The sequence below is a fragment of the Euleptes europaea genome, chromosome 1 (assembly GCF_029931775.1).
Source record: "Euleptes europaea isolate rEulEur1 chromosome 1, rEulEur1.hap1, whole genome shotgun sequence".
NCBI classification, from domain to species: domain Eukaryota; kingdom Metazoa; phylum Chordata; class Lepidosauria; order Squamata; family Sphaerodactylidae; genus Euleptes; species Euleptes europaea.
The window spans coordinates 69464822-69486928 of record NC_079312.1 but is presented as its reverse complement, the minus strand read 5'-3'; the positions used below and the strand labels follow the sequence as shown (position 1 = coordinate 69486928).

The 22107-nt window shown below is 41.6% G+C and overlaps 1 protein-coding gene across 1 annotated transcript in view; it reads right to left on the bottom strand.

The window, feature by feature from the left end:
- PFKFB4 (6-phosphofructo-2-kinase/fructose-2,6-biphosphatase 4) overlaps window positions 1–16565 on the bottom strand; it is an 82575-nt gene extending 66010 nt beyond the window's left edge. The window contains exon 1 of the mRNA XM_056858856.1: window positions 16499–16565. Within this exon, the coding sequence (XP_056714834.1) occupies window positions 16499–16565 (67 nt within the window). The remainder of the gene's footprint in view (window positions 1–16498) is intronic.
- Window positions 16566–22107: the final 5542 nt, after the last annotated feature.

Genomic DNA, 22107 nt, shown 5'->3' with positions numbered 1-22107 from the left:
AAACTAAAGAAGCTTGCAATAGTGTTCTCTCTGCCTCCAATTTATCTTCACAACAACAACCCCATGAGGTAGGTCAGGCTGAGAGAAAGCGACAGACCCAAGATCGTTCAGCCAGCTTCCATGGTACAGTGAGTATTTGAACCTACCTCTCCCAGAATCCTAGTCAACAAAATCCTAACCACTGCACCATGCAGGCTCTCTATAGAAATCCTGTTGCTTCATCACTCACACTGTGGCCACTCTTCACACTAAATGGCCACTTTATCAGATGCAAGAGCACATGGCAGTTGTTTAGCTGCGGGCCAATCACAACATTTTCCTCCCAGGCCAGCAGAACAACATTTTGATATGCAATGCAGTCCAGTTTGTCATTTTATGATGGAAGACATTTTTTTTTCTTTTTAAGGCGCCTGTATAAATGCATCTGCCAATATGGTTATTATGCCAATAAAGGTTCATGTATGTATGTATGCAATGCAGTAGTACTTACTTTCCTAAAAGGAAAGGAAAGTAATATGTGGGATACAGAATGGAGTGTGCTCACAGAATCAGATTCTGTTTTGTCTGGCTTTGGTTTCTGGAGTCGTCTGTTATCTATATGTCATGCATTCAAATATTCAAGGTCCTTAATCCATTTATTTACCAGAGGTGGGCATTTATCTCTCCAGTGTTGTAATACAAGTCTTTTAACTGTAGTAAGGACATGGAGGGTCCATATTTGTTGACCACCAGTTAGCCTTCAAAAGACAGGCAGATAGTTTAAAAGTACATAAGCATTCTCAAAAATCAATGAATATTCTAATACAAAATTGATATGAATAATCTTTCCAGAAAAGCCAAGTGACTGGTCACAGCCAAAGCATATGTTTAAAAGACGCATGCAGTGTGTTACAACACCAGCAGTTAGACCAGGGGTGGGGAATGTCAGGCCCAGGGGCCGTTTAAGGCCCGCAAAATCATTTGGTCTGGCCCTTCGTGGGTCCTGGAAGATCTCTAGCTCAGAAGGATCTAAGACTCGTGATCTGCCCCAACCTGGGGTTGGTGCTATTGTCAATTTTTTTCACATCAAAGGTGGCAAATATATTCCAGGGGCTATTCAGGTTTTTAACCTGAAAATTACCCCAATTATCCTCTTTGGTGTTGCTATCTGGATTAGAGTCATCAATGAATCTATAGATCGTCCACTGCTTCAGTTCTTACGAAAACTCCTAAATGCCCCTCGATGTGTTGCTGGCGTTACTCTTCGTTCCGAGTTTGGCCAAATGTCACTTGAAGCTAGGGCGTGGTTGGCCGCCTTTAAACTCCACCTTAAACTGTGCTTTAGCACTGAGGGGTTCCTAGCTTCTCTGAAGCATGACCCTTTTAAATCCTCATGGCAAAAAATCTTAGATGAGAAACTGGCGTTGTTGGGCCTCTCGCAGGATATGTTATCAGATCTTGGGAAAACTGAAGCTTTTGCCAAAATTAAAAAGCGCATTAAAGAGCTCGATTATAACAGCACTACTTTCCATGCTCGTTGTGTCTGTTCATCCCAGTTCTTCGGAATACCCCCTCCACGTGGTTTGCCTGCCTATACATATTATTTAACAACCCCTCGTCTCTGTAGAGCTTTTTGCTTGGCTAGATTGAATGCTAACCCTTCTATGGTAATGCAGGGCAGAATTCTGAATATACCATACTCAGACAGGATCTGCCCTTGCTCTTCTGGCTCTATTGACTCATTAGCCCATGCCCTTTTGGAATGCCACTTTTACGAGGAACTTCGATCGCACTATATTTCCCCCCTTTTAATATACAAATCCAATGCCTTTGTGACTGACATAATGCCTTTTTTACTAAGTGATAGGGACCCCAAGGCTACATTGTCAGTGGCAAGATTTGTTTCAGTCCTTATATCCCTCCAACACTAGATATATGCTGCTCAAGATCAATTGATCAAGGAGCTTCTAAGGGATAAAAGGAAAGGAAAGGAGATCTGCCCCCTCCTGCGGACAGGAATAGCCTCTATTCAAGGCGGATGTGAGTTTGTTTTGCCAAGAAAAGGAACCTTTTTCCCCCTTGCAGAAGAGTCGTTAGCTATGGAGCTGCTAGGGCCGCCCAAGAAACTGTGTTAACCCTTTCCCATTCGGGCTGTGGAGAAAAGTATTCCCTCTGTACCGCAAGAGGGCTGGGGGTCGAAGTGGGGACAATGGAGGGGTTAAAGGTGGCATGGCCAGAATGCGCGGGGGCGAGTTCTTAGCAAGTGTGTCTTCATTTCATCCCTGCAGGCAGAGATAGCACAAGCCGGCTGTAGAATCTGGCCCCAACCATGCGGAGCAGGGGCAACTCAGGCGAGTAGCTGGACCGTTATGCCCGGCTGGTGCAACAAACCATCCTGTGCCACCAGATGGGCGAGTGCGCCACTAGTTGGATGCCTGCCCGCACCAGGGGGGAGGAGTAATCTGTAGCAGCTGCCTACTTGGGGCTTGGTCGGCTAAGTTGATAATTTTGTATGGCCCGCAAATGTTGTTATAAATATCCAAATGGCCCTTGGCAGAAAAAATGTTTCCCACCCCTGAGTTAGACACTTTACTTAGTCCTTTGCTAAAGAGTTGCTGTGGTGTCCACTACATCCTAAATGTTATTTTTTTGCTGAATAAGTCGTAACGTAAAAGCCATAGAGGAACAGGTATAAACTTTAAGGCCATATCCCATTGCTTTGGCAAAATAGGGTGATCTAGTTCCTTATTCCATTCATTCTTGATACTCTGCCTATCATATTAATCAACATCAAATATTTATAGACAAATATTGTAGATTTTGTTTTCCACGTCAATTCAATTAGAGTTTCCAGGAACAAAGGGGACTCTGAGACACTTAATCCCACAGGCCCATATTTAGATACCAACAGATGTTGCAATTGTAAATGTTGCCATGCAACAGAAGTTGACACGTCATATCTACTATACATATTTATGCTTATACTCTCATAAGACTAATCACATGAAGAACAAATTAAGAATGAGCCAGCTATAGACAACTTGGTGTAAGCATCTATCCCTTTCCCTTTAGAAACTATTTGGATGCTGGGCTTGGCAAGAGACACAAGACTTGGGCATGAGCCAAAGGGCTCTTGGCCCCTGGCTCTTAGTCTGTGACTCTGTGTGCGCCATGCAGACAGAACCAGCACCAGTTGCAAGTCACCCTTCATCTTAAGACCACTTCAAGGTATACTGGAGCCTATTGGGTTATATGTCTTTATTTATTTTTCCCAGTAAAAGATGTACATAAAACTGCTCACCATGAAAGAAGCATATACAAAGCCAATATGTATCTAAGTTTTATATATGTTTCCCCCTTTCATAACACAAGTCAAAATCCTTGGATAAATACTTTTCTTGTTGGTACTTAAAAATTGTGAACTAAGACTAATGCTTACATTCTTTCTGACTAGAAGCATTTTTGCCCTTTGATTGAAATGATGAGTCTATTAGGAACTGTGGGTTGTTGTTGTTTTAATCTGAATTTCAGCAAAGAAAGATTCACAGCCTGAGCAAGCACATTAAGAATTATGGGATTAAGGACTCATGATTTTTGCCACAAAGACGATCGGTCATGCTGCTATTTTTGAACTCAGACCTTATTATTGGATTATATTTGTTTGGGTCATGACAGTGGAGCAGTATATAAATCTTTGATAAGTGTTAACAAACAACATTTAAATAGTTTTGATGTGTAATTAAATGAATGTGGTTTAGCAAATGTTTTAACATGTACTTGGTCTTTGTACAAAAGCGGAATATGGCAAATACCACAATTATGATTTTTTAGAAGCCAAAGCCATCACTGCCAGTAGATGGCACTTCTGCTGCACAGCTATAAAGTAAAAATATTATACGACTATAGTAAGCCAGTCTAAATAACCCACTGTCCTTTTTCTTAAATTAAATTTCTTAAATTAAAAGCAGAAAGTCCTGAAGAAGAAACAGATGGGTTCCCCTCACCCATTTGTCCATCCCCAAGAAGACAACAGAAGCTAGAGGATTAAAAATACACCGCTATAGTCTATTCAAAGAAGGACTGGAATTTATCCTGCCCCCACTCATCCATGCAGGAAAAACAGTATCTGGAAAACAGAAACAACCAGTTGTGGACAGGCTGTGCCTAAGTGGTAGAGCACATCCGTTGCATACATAAGGTCCCAATCCCTGGCATCTTAATTCCAAGAATCTCAGTAACAAGTGTTGGAGAAGACCTTTCTCTGCTTGAGACTTCAGAGAGCTGCTGCCTGTCAAACTAGCCAATACTGAGCTATCTGGACCAAATGTTATGAGGGCCGGATATGATATAAATGTCACTTGGTTAGGCAGGGTCATGCCTCGCCAGCGCAGATCGGGACTGCTGGTGGTGGCTGCCTCGGCTGGCTCGCAGGCCAGATAAGAGCTTTCAAGGGGCTGGATCTGGCCCAAGGGCCATATGTTTGACACCCATGCTCTAAAATGTTACATGGTTTTACTTATTTATGACATTTATATACCACACCTTTTTCTCAACACAGAGTTGTCACTAGAGCTGCAAACCTCCAAGTGGTGCCTAGAGATCTCCAGCAACTGCAACTGATCTCCAGACTACAGAAACTGGTTTCCCTGGACAAAAAGGGCTGCTTTGGAGGATGAACTTTATGGCTTTATACTCCATTGTGGTCCCTCCTCACTCCCCAGGCTCCACCCCCAGATCTCTAGGAATATCCCAACCCAAAGCTGGCAACACTAGTTATTAGAGAAGGAAAAATAAATTATACAGGAAGGAACCAGTACCGGTAAATGGGCATGGAGCACGACTATCATATGACTAGAATATTAGAAACGCAACTACTGAAGCCTTACCCCATTTTACAGGATACCAACTTATTGAGTTTTATTTCAGGACCACTATGATAAACTTCACTTTTATTAACGCAATTTACTGGTACTTTTTAAAAGGAATGGCATTTGAACTGGAAAGAATAAAAAACTCTTCCCCTGAAATGCTGGCCATTTAAAAAATTCTGACTGATTCCAATACAATGAAATTTTATTTTATTGTCCTTTTTCTTACAAATTGAATCTCTTAAATTAAATGTAAGATTGAAAGCAAGACTGTCAGAATACATATTGATGGATATGTGACCATTCTAGTGTTTCACTAAATTTAGTTGCTCCAAGTTTCTTGGGGTTATAGACAGAAAATGTGACATCAAGAAAATTAAAAAGCAATATACATCTCTTTAATCCTTCCAATCTATGCAAGGAGACCTCCAAGATTAGCCCTTCACTCTCATATGTCCAGTGCCCTCCCTCTAAACTAGCATTCCACCTCTAGATTATTCTTCCTATTCCCTCCAGCTAGTTTCACACTCCCCTATGCAGACTTTCAAACCCAATAATTTCTTCTTTCCTAAACTCTACTCCTTCTCATACAAACTCTCCGACTTCAGTTCCCTATAATTCCACATTAGACCTTTTTTTCCTGCCATCAAGTCACAACTGACATATAGTGATCCCGTAATGCAGGGGTGTCAAACATAAGGCCCAGGGGCTGGATCTGGCCCCTTGAGCGCACTTATCTGGCCCGCAAGCCAGCTGAGGCAGCCACTGCCCCACACTCTCGATCTGGGCTGGCGAGGCATGATCCGGCCAGATCAAGTGGCATTTATGTCATATCCAGCCCTTGTAACAATTCAGTTCGACACCCCACCATAAGGTTTTCAAGGCAAGAGATGTTGGGAGGTGATTTGCCATTGCCTGTGTGAAGAAGGCAATAGAAACCAGGAAGCTGTTCTTACCTTAGAGGCAGTTGATTGACTGCTAAAGGGAGTCCTGGAAGTGGCTAGTGAAGGTATTACATTCAGCTCTCAGTCAGTGAGAAGTTCAGCTCCAGAGTTCAGGAGAGATAGAGCTCTGAAAAGCTAGGGGCAACAGTGCACTGTGTGAAGAGTAGTCCTCAGGAATGAAACATAAAGGAACATACGGTATTTATAAGTTGTTTGAGTAATACAGAATCAGGAACTGGGGTCATAAGGACGTTAACTCTGAGCAAATAGAGTGCATCTCGATTTTTTACATGGGGAGTTAGCTCTGAGGAAAAAGAGAGTTCTCAAAAACCAGGGAGAGGGAAGTCATCTCAGGTGTATGGAGAGATCCCTAAGTAAGGTTGAGGAGAATTAGTCTCTAGAGTCCTGATTAATCCCAGTCCAGTTTAGGTGTTAAACTGGTGAAGAGTGTTGTGTAGTGCTTTACTTCAGAAACTGAAACTGGAGTGTGTTTTAAAGTCAACTCAAGTGAAATCTAAACAAGAAACTGACAAACAAAAACAAGTATATCAATGAAAACAAAGATCTAGCATCCTGAAGTGAATTTAGCCATATCATCTAGAAGAACCAAACCTCTCTTGTGTAAATATATATTATTGTGAAATGCCTACTCTTTGTTTTTGGAATAACCGAATACCTTTCTGAAATCCAAGTTTACCTGCCTAAGTCCTCATCCTGCCTTTCCATTATTAATAAAATCTGTTATTTTGAACTTAACCTCACCAAGCCTCTAGTGTGCCATCAAATTTCTGACAGACATAATGTCCCTGAAAAATCCAAGCCAAAATCCAAAATTCGATCCATCACAGCCTGCCTCCACATTGTGACCTTGGTATTCCTTTGAGGTCTCCCATCCAAATACTTGCCAGGATCAGGGCTAAGAATGTATGACTGGCCCAAGGTCACCCAAGCAAGCTTCCATGGTGCAGGTGGGGATTTGAACCTGGGTTTCCCAGGTCCTAATCTTACATCTTAACCATTACACCATGCTGGCTCTCATTCCAAATTAGAACAGTATAGCAAAATAAAACAGAAATCCTGTGGCACCTTAAAGGCTAAAACATTTATTCCAGCCTGAGCTTTCATGAGTCAGAGCTTGTCTGAAGAAGTGAACTCTGACTCATGAAAGCTCATGTAGGAATAAAAATTTTCAGTCTGTAAGGTGCCACTGGACTGTTGTTTTATTTCCCTATTACACAGCCAGGAAAACCAGAGGTTTTTACAGACTTCCTTACATGAGACATGCTGGAACACAGCATCTTGAGTGTTCCAACACTACCTACACCAGGAAAATAAAAACATTGCACTGAGTTAACCTGAAACAATAGAGATGGCAGCAATTCCAAACGTGGAAACATTATGATATAACATAACAATATGAGTGCATTTCTCTTAGGGCAGTAAGGAAAGTAGTGTAAGATGATTTCTAAATTTTTTGCCCATGCAAGTTCATCCAGTTTATTAATCTGATCAGATTTACTCAACACTCACCAAAAATAATATTTTAAAATAAGACAAACAGTCCTTTATCTCTCACAGTTAAAAACTATCATCATGGGGTTTATTCACCAGGCTAAGCCATTTTCAGACCATTTCATTTTAGGCTTTGTCTCAAGGTCAAACAAAGGGTAAATCCCTGCAGTTTCAAACAGCCTTTAACCAGGTTCAGAATGAGGTCAGGATGCCTGCTGTGTATTTCTTCAGTCCTCAGTCCTAATAATGATAATGTGCATTAGCAAAAATAGATGGATGTACAATCACTTATTTCATAAACAACTGTCAAGACAAATCAGCCTTTTAGGTCCTGAAATCCAAGTGCTGCACAATTTCTTAATCTGATCATGTTATCAGCAGTTGCATCCTAAAGAAAAAAAGTATTCCACAAACTTTTATAACCTTAATTGGATAAGTATTTTTAAAAAGAGATGGCACACTCTGTATTTTAAAAACAGTATGTACTTTGTGCTTGTGATGTGCTTTACATATTATTCAAAGAGGAATAAAAGTGTGCATAAGGGCAATGGTGAGGTGGGAAGAGGCAAATAGGCGATGCAGAAGATATTAAAATAAAATTAAAGGGTCATTAAGGGAAGAGATACTGAATATCTCCATAATTCCATGGCTTCTACACATCTCAGTTTCGCTTACAACTTTCATTTTCTTTTTCCTTTTTTAAATAATATTGCCATGGTGCTTTAAAAACAAAGCTAAACGCATCAGTATTTTTGTGATAACTGACCATTAAGAAAATTTTAAAAAATAATTTGCAATGAATTTATGCTGTGAGTTAGTGAGGCAATAACTTAGTTGGTAAACCCCAGATATGCAAGAGGAGGAAATAGTGTCAGTGACTCAAAGGTGAGTATTTCCCCTTGCATCTAGCAACCAATAAGTATCTTTGCTTAACAAAAACTACACTGTCCAGGAAGCAAAGTACCATCCCATAAACTGATGATACAAAAATAGATACATCTCTTTCTCAGCTGTTCCTGGGAGCCAAATAAAACATTTGTTTGGACTAGCCTTTGCTTCATGTAATGGCCAACTGTTTCAAGTTAAAATTACTGCCACCAATTTATACTCTTTTAGGTGAATGAACTAATAAATCACAGGTAAACCAAACTTTCTAATAGCTAGGCTCTTCAAGTAAAACAAAAACAAACGATTTGATTTTTTTCAAACATAAAAGAATACGAAGGTGAACTGACAAAGAAGAGTTGGTTTTCATACCCTGCTTTTCTCTACCTTTTAAGGGGTCTCAAAGCGGCTTACAATCGCCTTCCCTTCCCCAGCAGGCTTCATGTGGAGGAGGAATGAGGAATCAAACCTGGTTCTCCAGATTAGAGTCTGCTGCCTGTAACCACTATGCCATGCTGGCTCAGACATAATTACCCGTCCACTGTTGTCAGGTATAAACTCATATTCTTCTCAAGCATCCACTTCATGAGGATCTCAGAGCTGTTTTTATTACCCCCTTTTTAGCTTGTCATTCTGAATTTTCAATCTCAGATATTTTGGATTTTTCACTTTGTGATAAAAGCCCCAAAATTACGTTATCTCAGGGTGGATAAAAATCAATAAATTTTTAAATTTAAATCAGATTTTTAAAAAAAATGCTTTTTGAGGGGGAAAAATCTATCTAGTTTTCTATTTAAGATACATTATAGTTCAAAGGTTATTCATCATGAAATAAGGATTAGTTTTAATTAGGTAGCATGAGGCTGTATATTCATACAATGTTTATTTTTTTTTTGGTAAATAAATTCCATTAATCCATTCATAATACCATGCTCTCCCAGTGGTTTCTGTACGATTATTTACGGCAATTTTTCTGAGAACCAGCGTGGTGTAGCGGTTAAGAGTGGTGGTTTGGAGCGGTGGACTCTGATCTGGAGAAACAGGTTTGATTCCCCAGTCCTCCACATGAGCGGTGGAGGCTAATCTGGTGAACCGTGTTGGTTTCTCCACTCCTACACATGAAACCCGCTGGGTGACCTTGGGCTAGTCACATTCTCTCAGCCCCACCTGCCTCACAGGGTGTCTGTTGTGGGGAAGGGAAGGTCATTGTAAACCAGTTTGATTCTGTCTTAAGTGGTAGAGAAAGTTGGCATATATCTTCTTTTTCTGTCTAGAAGATATCACAGATGCTTGGTTTTACAGTTCTCAAAACTGAATTTGTGTCTGCATAGATAACGTGCCTCTTCTTCACAACAAAAATGTTATGAAATAAACAGAGTTGAGAAAAAGACCTTAATCCCATTGTTCCTTTGCAAATCTATTTACACAGAATCAACCCCTTATCTCTTAACTACTAAGTTTCAAGAAGTTCAATGAACAGAAGATTGTTTGGCGTGGAATAGATCTGCACAAGGAGCTAAGTGTGGGGAGGGAGGGGCAACCTTTTGAGCAGAATACTCCACAAGTCTTGGGATCTTTGAGTGTATAGCCTGAGGTTTACCAGATTATTCTCTCCCTGGAGGAGAAAATCTATAATGGCAGCAGGCCGGAAAAGAGACCCAGTTTAGGAATATTTTAATGAAGTTTTTTACCTATGGGTAAGGCAGGCATGTGTGCAAAATGCAAACACTGCAACAAAGAAATGCAAGGCCTAGTAGCCCGAATGAAACTGTTTGTAAACAGTTATGGTCTTTGATATGAACTTTTTCAAGAATTAACCAGCAATATATAATAATGAATTAAGATGGTGAGAAACTGACAAGAAAGCTTATTCTTCTTTCTTCCTCTTCAAAATATTTCAGATTTGTGTAAGCGCTGTGTTCTGACTTGGGACAAAAAAAATTCAAATAGCTGAAGTAATTGGGAATAGAAACATGCATACTGCACAGTATCTTAACTCCCAAAATGTCACAGAATATACCATTCACAACACACCCACAGTCTAAACAGCAATGGAGTAATGCAGTACGTGATGTTACTGTAGTTACATCATTGATTGCTCCCAAAGCAAGGCATGAAAGAGAGTTCTCAAAATATTTGGTTGTAGAAAGTGCTGTCAAGTCACAGCTGACTCATGGCGACCCCATAGGGTTTTCAAGGCAAGAGAAGTACAGAGGAGGTTTGCCACTGCCTGCCTTTGCGTGGGCTGAGAGAGTTCTGGGAGAACTATGACTCACCCAAGGTCACCCAGCAGGCTTCATGTGGAGGAGTGGGGAATTGAACCCAGTTCTCCAATTCAGAGTTCACCGCTCTTAACCACTACTTTATGCTGGCTCAAAATATGTACTGTCCTGTTAGAGAAGAACAAGTGACTGAAATTACAGCAGTGTATCCTTCACCACAAAGTTCATCTACAGTGACACCTCACTATCTTTCTTACATACATGCACTCTAGTACAAAAATCACGAATAAAAGAATGTGGATGGCACTGTAGGTACCTGAAATATTTTTAGGTTACAATTAAGACTTGCATATTTGCATATCTTAAGAAAGGCAGTAGATTAGGCTAAACTGCACAACACACTGAAAACAAAGATTTTAAAAAAATCTTAACTTCACAAACTTCAAATTTCTCAGTGTTATAATACTTTTTTGAAGCTTACATCTACGGTTTGTAGCACCTCCTGCAATTCGTACTAATTTGCTTTTTTTATAGTCTGCCTTTCTTCCTGATGCTCAAGAAAGATCACACAACATAAAAAGACAACGTAAGTCATCCAAGAAACAATGCATTAAGACTAGCAGAGCAATCCTGATGAGGGGCAGAGTGGCATGACCCTTGCGCCGGCATTAGTGAACTCAAAAAAAGGAGAAGCCTGAGATAAGTTTAATAGGCACATAAAACTGCCTTATGCTAATGTAGACCATCGTCCCCAACATGGTGCCTATGGGTGCCATGGTGCCCACTAAACACTTTTCCTCCCAAGTTTATTTAGAAAGTGGGTGCTTTGGCCCAGCAATGCTTCTGCTTGGTACAGGAGATTTGATTGGCTTGGCAGATTTCTAAAAACATTGCTTTAGCAGCAGCTACCACCACAGTACAAAAATCTTTACCGTGTGACTGAAAGTAAACCGTGGCAGCCATTTTGTGGCTGATTCTCCCTCTTGCAGCAGCTATTTTGTGGCTGGGCCTACCACACTGTGTCAGAATTGCAAAGGTGTGCAAGATCAAAAAGGTCGGGGACCCGTGATGTAGAACACTGACATATCAAGGTCAGTAGTGTCTAGTTTGACTGGAAGCAGCTCCCCAGGATCTTAGGTACAGTATCTTTGTTCTGCTGTGACCCCTACAATAGACAAGTAAATTGACCTCCCCTAAGATTTAGCAGACTACCAGCATCAGCTGTCTTAACTGGATGCTGTTTCAGGTTGATCTTTTCTAGTAAGCTGTTGTGTTCATAGTTGAAATAGCAACTTCTGGAATCACTGAAAGTAAAAATAGAACAGGATGCCTTAGCATACTGATGGCATAAGACTTACAGCCTACATGTTATGTTCCCTAGCAGACTTACCCATATTTTAAGAAGAGTCACAATGGAGTTTTAAGGCACTCAGGAGGACAATTCACGTGGCATTAAGCAGCTATGTAGGACTGGAGTCATTAGATATGGAGATAATAAATATTAGAATCTTCTCAAAGATAAAATACAATGAAAGAGTATTATATCATTTACCTCTTTATGTGGATAGTTTGCTGGAGTCACTATAATAGAGGTCAAAGAAGCTGGGCTGTAGTCGGCATGTGTGTCTATCAGATATGTGAAACTATATTACTCCTTCATTCAATTATTCAGCCAAATCATTGCCAGTTTCCTAATAAGTGTCCATGATATTCATGATTGTTCATTCTTTCTGTACACTTCGCTTATGTTTAAGGCCCGGGCTAGAAATGGTGGCTGCTGTTCCATGAATTAAGTATGAAACTGCCCCAATCGCATAGAGAAGGTGGTTGGTGGGTCTGACAAGGACAAAAAATTAAAATGAGTGAGGGATACCTAATCTTTCCCGTGCCTTACCACAGTCCTCCTCCCCCAAGCACATTTCCTCCAGATGACATCACTTCTAGATCATCTTAAAAGCATTCTGGGACCTAAGCGATAGAGGAGGTAAGTGGCTGGTGAGGAAAAGTTTTTTAGATTTCAAATACTTATTCCATACATAGAACTGCCACGCTCACATGAAATGTGGCTCTGAGACCATTCCAGCTTGTAAAACAATGAACACATTCCATGCTGACTGCCCTTTCTTGCAAGGTTTCTTCCATTCAGCACAGTACTTATAAAAATAAATTGATTTTTTCCCATTGCTTCCTAAATTCTATCAATTTATGTGGTTTATGGAGTAATCCTAAACAGGTCTACTCAGAATCATATTCAGGTCTACTCAATGGGGCTAAATCCCAGGAAAATTTTAGGATTGCAGTTAACACATGTTCATATAACACCAATAATTTGGATATCAGGATTTTATACCTAGATGGTACCATATAACCGAATTAATATTTAATGAGAGGAAACCAAATCACATTTTCATCCTCACTGAAAAATAAAGCATTTCAAAATGTCATAGTGAAAATAAATGTACCCAGTATGAAAAGAACAATTAAGTTGAAAAATTAACAATATTAAAACAATTGCATTTCTCAAATACCCATCTATAGTAGTTCACAGGTATCAAGAGACTTCTATATTAAGTAAGTAAAAAGAAGCTCATCCACAGAAACTATTTTTGGAAACACAATAGCCCAAGTTATCTATTAGTACATATGTAAAAATGATACATACATACATACATACATACAGAGAGAGAGAGAGAGAGAGAGAGAGAGAGAGAGAGAGAGAGAGAGAGAGAGAGAGAGAGCGCACATGTCAGGCACAACATGCTTTCAACGGCAACCCTTATAATCTGAGAAAAAAACCTAACAGTTCATTGTGGGTTGACCATGGCACTTGCAAAATACATACTGAATTAAACAGCACAAATTCTGACTACTAATAAAGATTATCTCATTCTTCTAGAGAAAGAGCAAGAGTCCAGTAGCACCTTAAAGACTAACAAAAATATTTTCTGGTAGGATATGAGCTTTCATGAGCCACAGCTCACTTCTTTAGATACAGCTAGAATGTGAATCCATCTGTCTTTAAGTAGAGGAGAGTGAATTCAGACAAGCATTAGTATGTAAATGTTAACAGTATGTAAATGTGAATAGCAGGCGTGATGGGATTAGGTGTGGTATGCAGAAGAGTCTGTGATGTCCAGGGGAGAGATGGGTGCGGAGAAATCAGCATTGGTAATGAGCCATGAATGCAAGGTCTTTATTCAGCCTAGGTAAATGCATTGTCTTTAGTTTGAATATCAACTGTAATTCAGCAGTTTCTGAATATTTTTGTTAGTCTTTAAGGTGCTACTGGACTCTTGCTCTTTTCTACTACTGCAGACAGACTAACACGGCAACCCACTGTGAATTATCTTCTAGAGAAAGAAGCTCTGAAATACCAGAATTACCTTTTTAGAGAGATATTCATATAGGATAAATCTTTCAGCTATCCATCTAACCCTCTACTGGTACATGTAGTCAGTGTTTGGATCTTCACAATGATATCCACAGAAATAGTTTGGGGCCAAGACAGTCAAAGGATTGCTGGCTCCCATGTGGCCCTACCTACCAGTTAAAACCTTCTGCAGTGGCTCTTCTGTGTGTGCCCCCACTAGGATTGCCAACAGCCTGGAGGAAAAAAATTCCTGCCCCTTTAACAGAGTCTTAATGTGTGTAAATCAGCAGTTGAGGCTTTTCAAGGCATGGAGGCAAATAACATCACTGGGTAAATAACATTCCTTTAAGCCAAGTGTTAAGGGGACAGGACATTTTTCTAGCCCTAGCTCCCACCATTTTAAGGTACAGAGACTGGTCACCAAGGATAGGTCCTTTTCTGTGACAGTGCCCTTGTCTTTGGAAGTTCACCCCAGATGCTTCTCACTTAACTTTAAGCACCAGATGAATCCTGCCTGTTACTCATGCTGCTTATTAATTTTCTGTTGTTTGGTTTATTTTTTGTTAGTGAATCGTTTTATGGACTTTAATGGTCTTCAGGCTGCCACTTGCTGTCCTGCCACGTTGGATATCTCACCTGACACTGACCAGAGCTCAAGCCGATTAAAGGGGAGAAACATTAAACCAATGCATCTAGTTCAGGAAAATTGATAATCACTGTGCACTCCACCATGGTAAAGGCACATACACAAAAATGCTGAAAATGGACTCCACAACCCAAAAAATAACCTAACCCTTTAGATTAGGCTTCCTTATTTCATAATTATTCATTCATACGAACATTGAAATAGAAGATGGAGTTCATTGATATATGTATCTTGTCAAGAAAAAGCAAGCCATTTCATATATTGCTGTTCTTCGGCATCTAAACTATGTGATTCCTGTGTGGAAAATGCAACACATGATATTCACGCACATGTAAATCACTGCACATACACAGATGAAGAAGCTGCAACCCATCATGGCTTTCCAGTACAAAGCAGATGCATAAAGAATTATCAACCATTATAACGGAAGTGATTTATGCATATACGATATAGGTAACATATAAAACAGTTTGGAGCCATGGGAGTATCAAGCCACTCCCAGGAGCTCAACATAACAATGCATTAGAATACATTTGCATGTGAGCGTCTCCTGCTTCCTCCTCAGCACTTCATTTGTAAACTGGAAGTTCTGGAGCAGACACCCTCCCCCCCAATAAAAACAACATAGGGCATGAGGCAATCCTGCTCTGCCAACACATCTTGGATTATGCAGGCTGATGATCCCATATTGACTTCACTGTTGGACTATCAGCAAATCATGCCGCTGGCAGAAAATTAAGGTGGGCTGAGGGCCTGCATCAGGACTGCAGGTATTCGGAGGAACAACTGATCCCTGGCGAAACCCTTGTGCAGATTTACCTTTAGCTCAGGTGACCATGGCAACTAATAATAAATCTTGTAGTTCCCATTAGTCGTATCCTTAGTCTAGCCAAAGCTCATTGTGAAAACCAAAACATTACTTTTCAATGGTGTTTGCGTTGGTGAAACATATGGAACCAGCCACTGTCCCAGACAGGTTTCAGAAGAGGAGCCCCAATAGCAGCACAGTTGGCTGTGAACTAAAATGCAGCATGTGGAGATCACTACTGAATTCAGTGGCTGTACAAGGATTCAAGCTCTGCATATGATATATAAATAGCAAAAAAAGATGGAACCTATCCCTCACCCGCCCAATGCAGCTGAAAAGGAAACTAAAGATTGCAGACCAGTAGCATTTTCAACTAGAAAACACTTTAGCTGGCCCATCTACTGCTGCCTCAAAAGTGAAAAACTTAGCCCCCCATCTACTATTGCAGCAGAAACTTGATTTCATTCCAACCTGTCCCCATCTCTGCAAAGGACTTACATTATTTTTCTCAAGGCAGACTCCAAACCGGTCATTTAAATCCTGCACTCTGTGCTTACCGCTAGGCCGTGCATTTCTCCAAATGGTTTATTTGATACTTTTAGGCTTTCAAAGCCCTCAACGCATTCGGAAGTCACAGACAGCCATTGCCTCTGAGCATGCGCAAAATGCTGTTCCCCTCACCCCAAAATTGGGTCTCGGGAACAAACGCTTACAGCCCAGAAGGACTCATTGCCCGTCAGGTTCGAACCCCTCGGATTTCTGCAACTGCATTATTGCCTAATCCCAGAAGGCGGGGAGCGGGCGGGAATCAAGAGCAGTCCCGGACAGCAGACCGTCCCGCGCCTGGAGGCCAGCAAACCAAGAGGAGAGAGAAGGGCCGACAGAAAGAAAAGCAGCGGCAGCGTGACGGAGATGCCCATCCACAAGCCTCAAGGGGGGTGGGGGGTGGAAAGGAAGCCCCGGGGTGGAGAATGGCGAAGCCTCCCCAGGAAAAGGGCCAACGTGCCATGACCACAGGAGGAAAAGAAAAGCAACGTGCCGCTTCCTTTGGGCGAGGCCGAGCCCAGAAACGCAGGCAGCCCTCTGTGCCCAGGCGCCAGCAGCAGCAGGAGAAACAGCCAGAGGCGAGGACGACCGATATTCCCCAGCGCAGCCTGCAGGAGGCGGGATGGGGCGGCGGCTCCTGTCTCTCGGCAGTGGCTGTGTACGTGAACGCCGCCCGGCCCCTGTCCTTTTGATCCACGCGCACCGCGCCAAGGTTTACCTTTCCAATCCCGGCCCTGCAGAGGACGCTCAGCCCTGCCGCCGCCGCAGCACCTCGACACCGACATCCGCCTCGTTGCTGAGCCACCAGGACCTCCGCGCTGCGCCGGCTCCGGGGCCAGCGAGCGTCACCCAGCCTCGGTCGCTATGCTGGGTGGTGCGGGGGGGGGGAGCGAGCACCCGGACCGCCCCGCGCCTCTGCTAAGGGAAGGCGCGCGGGCCGCGAGGAGGACGCGCCCGGCTAGCTGCCCCGCGCTGGGGGAGGCGGCGGCGGCGGGCGGACGCGGCGCGAGGGCATCCCGCGGAGGGCGCAAAAGCCCCTCGGAGAGGGTTCCCCCCTCCTCCCTCCTCGGTTCTGAGAGAGGCGGGGGGGGCGTGTGCGCTCCCGCCTCTCCCGCGAGCCGATTGGACGGACGCGCCGAGAGGGGCGGGGAAAGAGGCGGGGAGATTGCCTGCAGTCAGAACGGGCTCCTTCCGTCCCGAAAGGTCCCAAAGAGCCTCGTGCACGGCTCGAGGAGGAAGGGGTCTGGCTCCGGCTGGAGGGCGCCTGGTGCGAACCCGTGTTCCGGATTCCCCGCAGCCTTGCCTGACTTTGAAGTTGCCTCCCCGTCTGTGGATGTTTGTTAACGTTCAACAGCCAAAAAAAAGGGGGGGGGCTAATTATTTCGAGAAACGAGTGGAGTTTTTTTTCCCCCGCCCGGTGTTGCATTCCGCCGGATAAAAGCAACAACCTCTTTTGAGGCTGCAGTCTTACGGGGAAGAAACCTCATTGACCTGCTTTGCGCTTCGCTCCTGCATGGCCGGGGTCACGCTGCAGGTTTGAAACTCATACGCAGTGCCAAACTGGGTCTAAAAATATTGGTTGCCAGGAGACAAAGGGGGCCCACCCCACAACTATAAGGCTATCATTTAATGTTTATTATTTTTTATTTTTAACATATTGTCTAATGCACAATGGCCAGTCCGCCACTCCTCCTACGTAAAGGGCTGCTGGCTGAAAACCTCTTCCCTGTAGTCCAACACCGCCTCACATTTGTAACATAGGCATGCTGAAAGATCAAAGGTCAGCGGCATTAAATACTTTCCACCCCAGAATCATACTTCTGCCGATTACTCCCCTAATGTCCCTGCCATTTTGTATTTTGAACAAAGTAAACAGTCTGGGGAGTCACTGCAAAAATTGGGGCTGTAATCAGAACATCTGCTTTCTGCATTTTTATAGGACCGATGCTCCTGTGCCTCTTCAGTTCTTTAATAAACAGATATAGGCCAAGTTATTTCTGGCTCCGCATCAAAATTAATTTGAAACCAATAGACTCATTGGCCTCATCTTAAAAATAGTCCATAACCCTTGCCTTTAATTCCAAAAAGCTTTCAGTTTACATATTACACAATTTACCTGCATATTACACAAGTAAAAGTGTCGAGCACTTCCCGCATTAACAGCCTCTGTGTAATTCCACCGTCATATAACGAAACAGAGGGCTGTAAGGGGATGTGTTGGAAATTATTCCCACTATTCTGACGCACTATCACATTTGTTTTTGTTCCTACTGTTGAAACATAGTCCTGTATCTATTCTTAGACAGAACATATGGCACAAACAAGCTTATTAATAAGTCTGTCGAGCCAAAAAACCTTCCAAGCACGGTTTCTACAAGACTACATTAAGATCCATTTGCAATGGTGGCATAGTGCCCACTACTGGACTAATTTCCTTCATCAGAAGCATTTTGTTGACAGACTACGCCGTGTACATTCATTTAAATTCCATGCCATCCCAATAAGATTTTAAGCCTATTATAAAATATCAACGGAGACAACTATGTCTATGGCTGAACCCTGCATGATTCAACCAATGCTGGTATGTTCAGTAGAACTTGCTCTGAACTTAAGTGTGCGTAGGATCATAGTCCGACCTAACTGGAAATAAATTTCTGTTGATATCCGGATAGGCTTCATTCCCTGTCTGCAAAGTCCACTTTTTTTTTTTTTTGCTGTCAAGTCACATCTGACTTATGGAGACCACTGGTGGGGTTTTCAAGGCAAGAAATGTTGAGAGGTGGTTTGCCATTGCCTGCTGCCTTGGTGTTACAGTTGTTGGGAATGACATATAAGTAGAACTGAAGTTGAAGAGTAGATGATGATGATAACAAAGAGATAAATGAGGGTGAACTCTTGCCAAAATTATCTCAGCCTGTTTACTGCGACATGTTGCACTGTATATTTCCCCACCTTCTCATCCATCCTCCCAAAAAGGAAGATTAGAATGCTCTCAGCTAGCATTCTATGTGATATATATAATACTTAATTTAATATAATAATTAATATTATCAATCACTATTAATTACTGTTAATGGAATAACATTATTAATAATAAATAATATAATACTTAATTTGATAGTAATTCTGTTTCATTGAAGTAAATCTAATCACGAAGTTAAAATAGAACAACTTTAATGGTCTGGCATTATCCTATCCTCTGTTCACCAGACCCTTAACAAAAAACACCAGATATCTGCCTACTGTAATAAAGAATGTTACTCTAAAACCACTCGGAAGGAAATGCTTTTTTGTACAGTTATAGTTATCTACATATATTCACAAACGGAATGTAAAATATAATCAAACCAGTTCAAAACTGTATTGAATACTTATATTACATGTACATCAGGAGTACATCAGGCAAATCCGATATAGCTAGAATATAGATATTCTTCCATTTAAAACAAAATCAGTACGATTTTTACAATATTTACATGTTTTCAAACTTATATAAATGATCACAGACAGCGGTGCATTAATTTATAATGAGTTTTAGGATTTAAAAAACTAGGATAAGTATTTGCAGGCACTAATTTGAAGTCACTGACTGATTACTTCATCATTTCAGGTAAAGGCCACTATGTTACCCAATCACTGCATGTTGCCACACCAATAGCTCATACCAGTTACGGCAAACAGAAGCTACTCTGCTTATTGCAAAAATTAGGAACTGGGAAAGATGTGCCCCAAAGTAGTTATGAGAACCAGCCCAAGACATGGTAAGTCTGCATTGCAATCTTATTATACAACTAAAAAAGGCATAGGTTCCCAGCAAAATACAGCTATTAATATTGCAAAAATACCATATTCCACCACTGTATAGGATTATTTAAATCATGTAAATGACACACACACCACCCTACCAATCGTTTGGAATTAGTGAGCGCTTCTTGGACCAGAAAACCCAGTTTCAAATCCCCTCTCTTGCCATGAAGATTAACAGGTGACCTTAAATTAAGCTACTCACTTTCTTAACCTAGCCTACCTCACAAGGGAGAACCACATATGCTGGCTTGAGGTTTTTCAAGGGACAACACAATAAACATGTAATTGCTATAGAATGTTATGTTCTTGAAATAGCAGTGGTTGCAATAGGATAGTATCATTCTATTTAGAAAGAGAAAATATTACAAGTAACCTTTGATAATACATTTACTAAATATTAAAGGAACAACACATAATAGCAACACATAAGGAAAAGAAAACAGAAAGGAAGCAAATAAGCAAAACTGGAAAAGAAACAGCAAAAAGATAAAAGAATCAGCAGGATGGAAAAGGAAACAAGTTACACTGCCCCGTTGCTTAAAATAACATCCACAATGTGGTACTTAGGAATGTTTTATGGCTGTTAATTAAAAGAGGGTGGGATTGCAGATGTATGGTCATTATGCAGTGACTGCAAATCAAATAATGACTCGCGTATATAAATGAGCTTTCACATGAATAACACCACAAACCATCCTGACATGCAACATTTTCCATGGAGTCAGTTTGCACATCTAGTGTTTAATAATCAGGTAGTGTCCACACATATACGACTTGGTCCATAATCCCAAATAAGTCACATGACTTGGTCCATAATTCCAAATAAATCACATGCACATATCAGGGTACATAAAACTTTCAGTTGTTCTAATTGAGACCTCTCTGTCATTGATGATGTTCCTTCATACTTGGTCACCTAGCTGGCTCTGCTGAATGGTCTCTTGGAATGGGAGAGAGATGTTGCAGACCTGACTCTGGATTTATACATTTAAATTCCTCATATAGCAGGGGAAAGGTAGCCACATCTCCCTCCTGATCTCATGGAATGACCTCTTTGTCCCGTGCATTGGTAAATGGGACTCCAGATGAGGTGAGCTGGAATAGCCCACTGTCTCCTTGAGTCCCGCTGTGTCTGGGGATTTAAAGATATGCATCTGGTGTCTGGGATAAGAGAGGAAAACCCTATACAAGCCATGTTCTCCTGTAGCTTACAGCAATCTCAGGCCACCATTCTACCACCATCTACCCTCTATAGTCCCATGCAAACTTCCCCAAACAGCAGGGAGGAGACACAGAAGTATTTATGAGTAAGATAAAGAGAACCATGTCTATTTCCATATGCATCACTCTTCTTCTCTCTGACTCTAAGATAGCAGGAAGATTTTCTGGCCCGCTAATCATCTGAGCTTTGTCAAGAAATGTAGGGGGGTGGGGAATACCACCCAGACAATAGGGTGACAGGACCAGATTTACAAGTTCAATTTACAGCTTCTGTTATAGAATTACGTATATAGTTCTGAGCATGAGAACTAAACTTTTCCAGTTATTGGGTAAAATTTTCCATGCCCATTAGCTAATGTTTACATTAGATATTCAACATACAAGGAGGATATTCCCATCTTTTTCTTCTAAATGGAAAATTTTCAAACTCTATAAACAGATGAGTAAAAAGGTAAAGGTCCCTTGTGCAAGCACCAGGTCATTCCTGACCCATGGGGTGACGTCACATCCCGACATTTACTAGGCAGACTTTGTTTACGGGGTGGTTTGCCAGTGCCTTCCCCAATCATCTTCCCTTTACCCCCAGCAAGCTGGGTACTCAGTTTACTGACCTCGGAAGGATGGAAGGCTGAGTCAACCTTGAGCCGGTTTCCTGAAACCAACTTCCATTGGGATTGGACTGCAGAACTGCAGCTTAACACTCTGCACCACGAGGGGCTCTAAACAGATTAGTAGAATAGCAGAATACTCTGCACATGTCCCAAAATAATGTTTTCTAACATACACGACACTATCTAAATCAGCTCCATTAGGGAAGATATCCTACTTATTATACTGTTAATCTTCTTGAGGCATGATCTACATGGACAAGGAAAATATGTCCAGTGCAGTGTTGGTCCCTCCTATTATCCCTAAAGCTATGGATGATCATTTAATGTTATCAGGAATTTGGAAAAGTTGAGGGTTACAGGGACAGGTTTCTGATGTTTTCTGTCTTTTATCTTGTGAGCCTCAGAATTTTCATCAGGACACCTATTTAGGATTTGAGGAGCCTCTCAAGGCTCTAGACACTTACCCAGGCTCTTGAGCATTTATGACAGACTGCTTAACAAAATCATCCAGAATTTGTGGAGCAGGGTGTCACTCAATTCTATATTAATAGAACAAAGCCTCCAAAAGCAACAGTCCTCGATCAGTGCCTGAATGCAGCCATCAAGAAGGAACAAACTAAAACTGAATCAAGGCAAGACATGCTGATTGAGGAGGTTGATGTTCTAGATGTTAGGTCTGTATGGGATG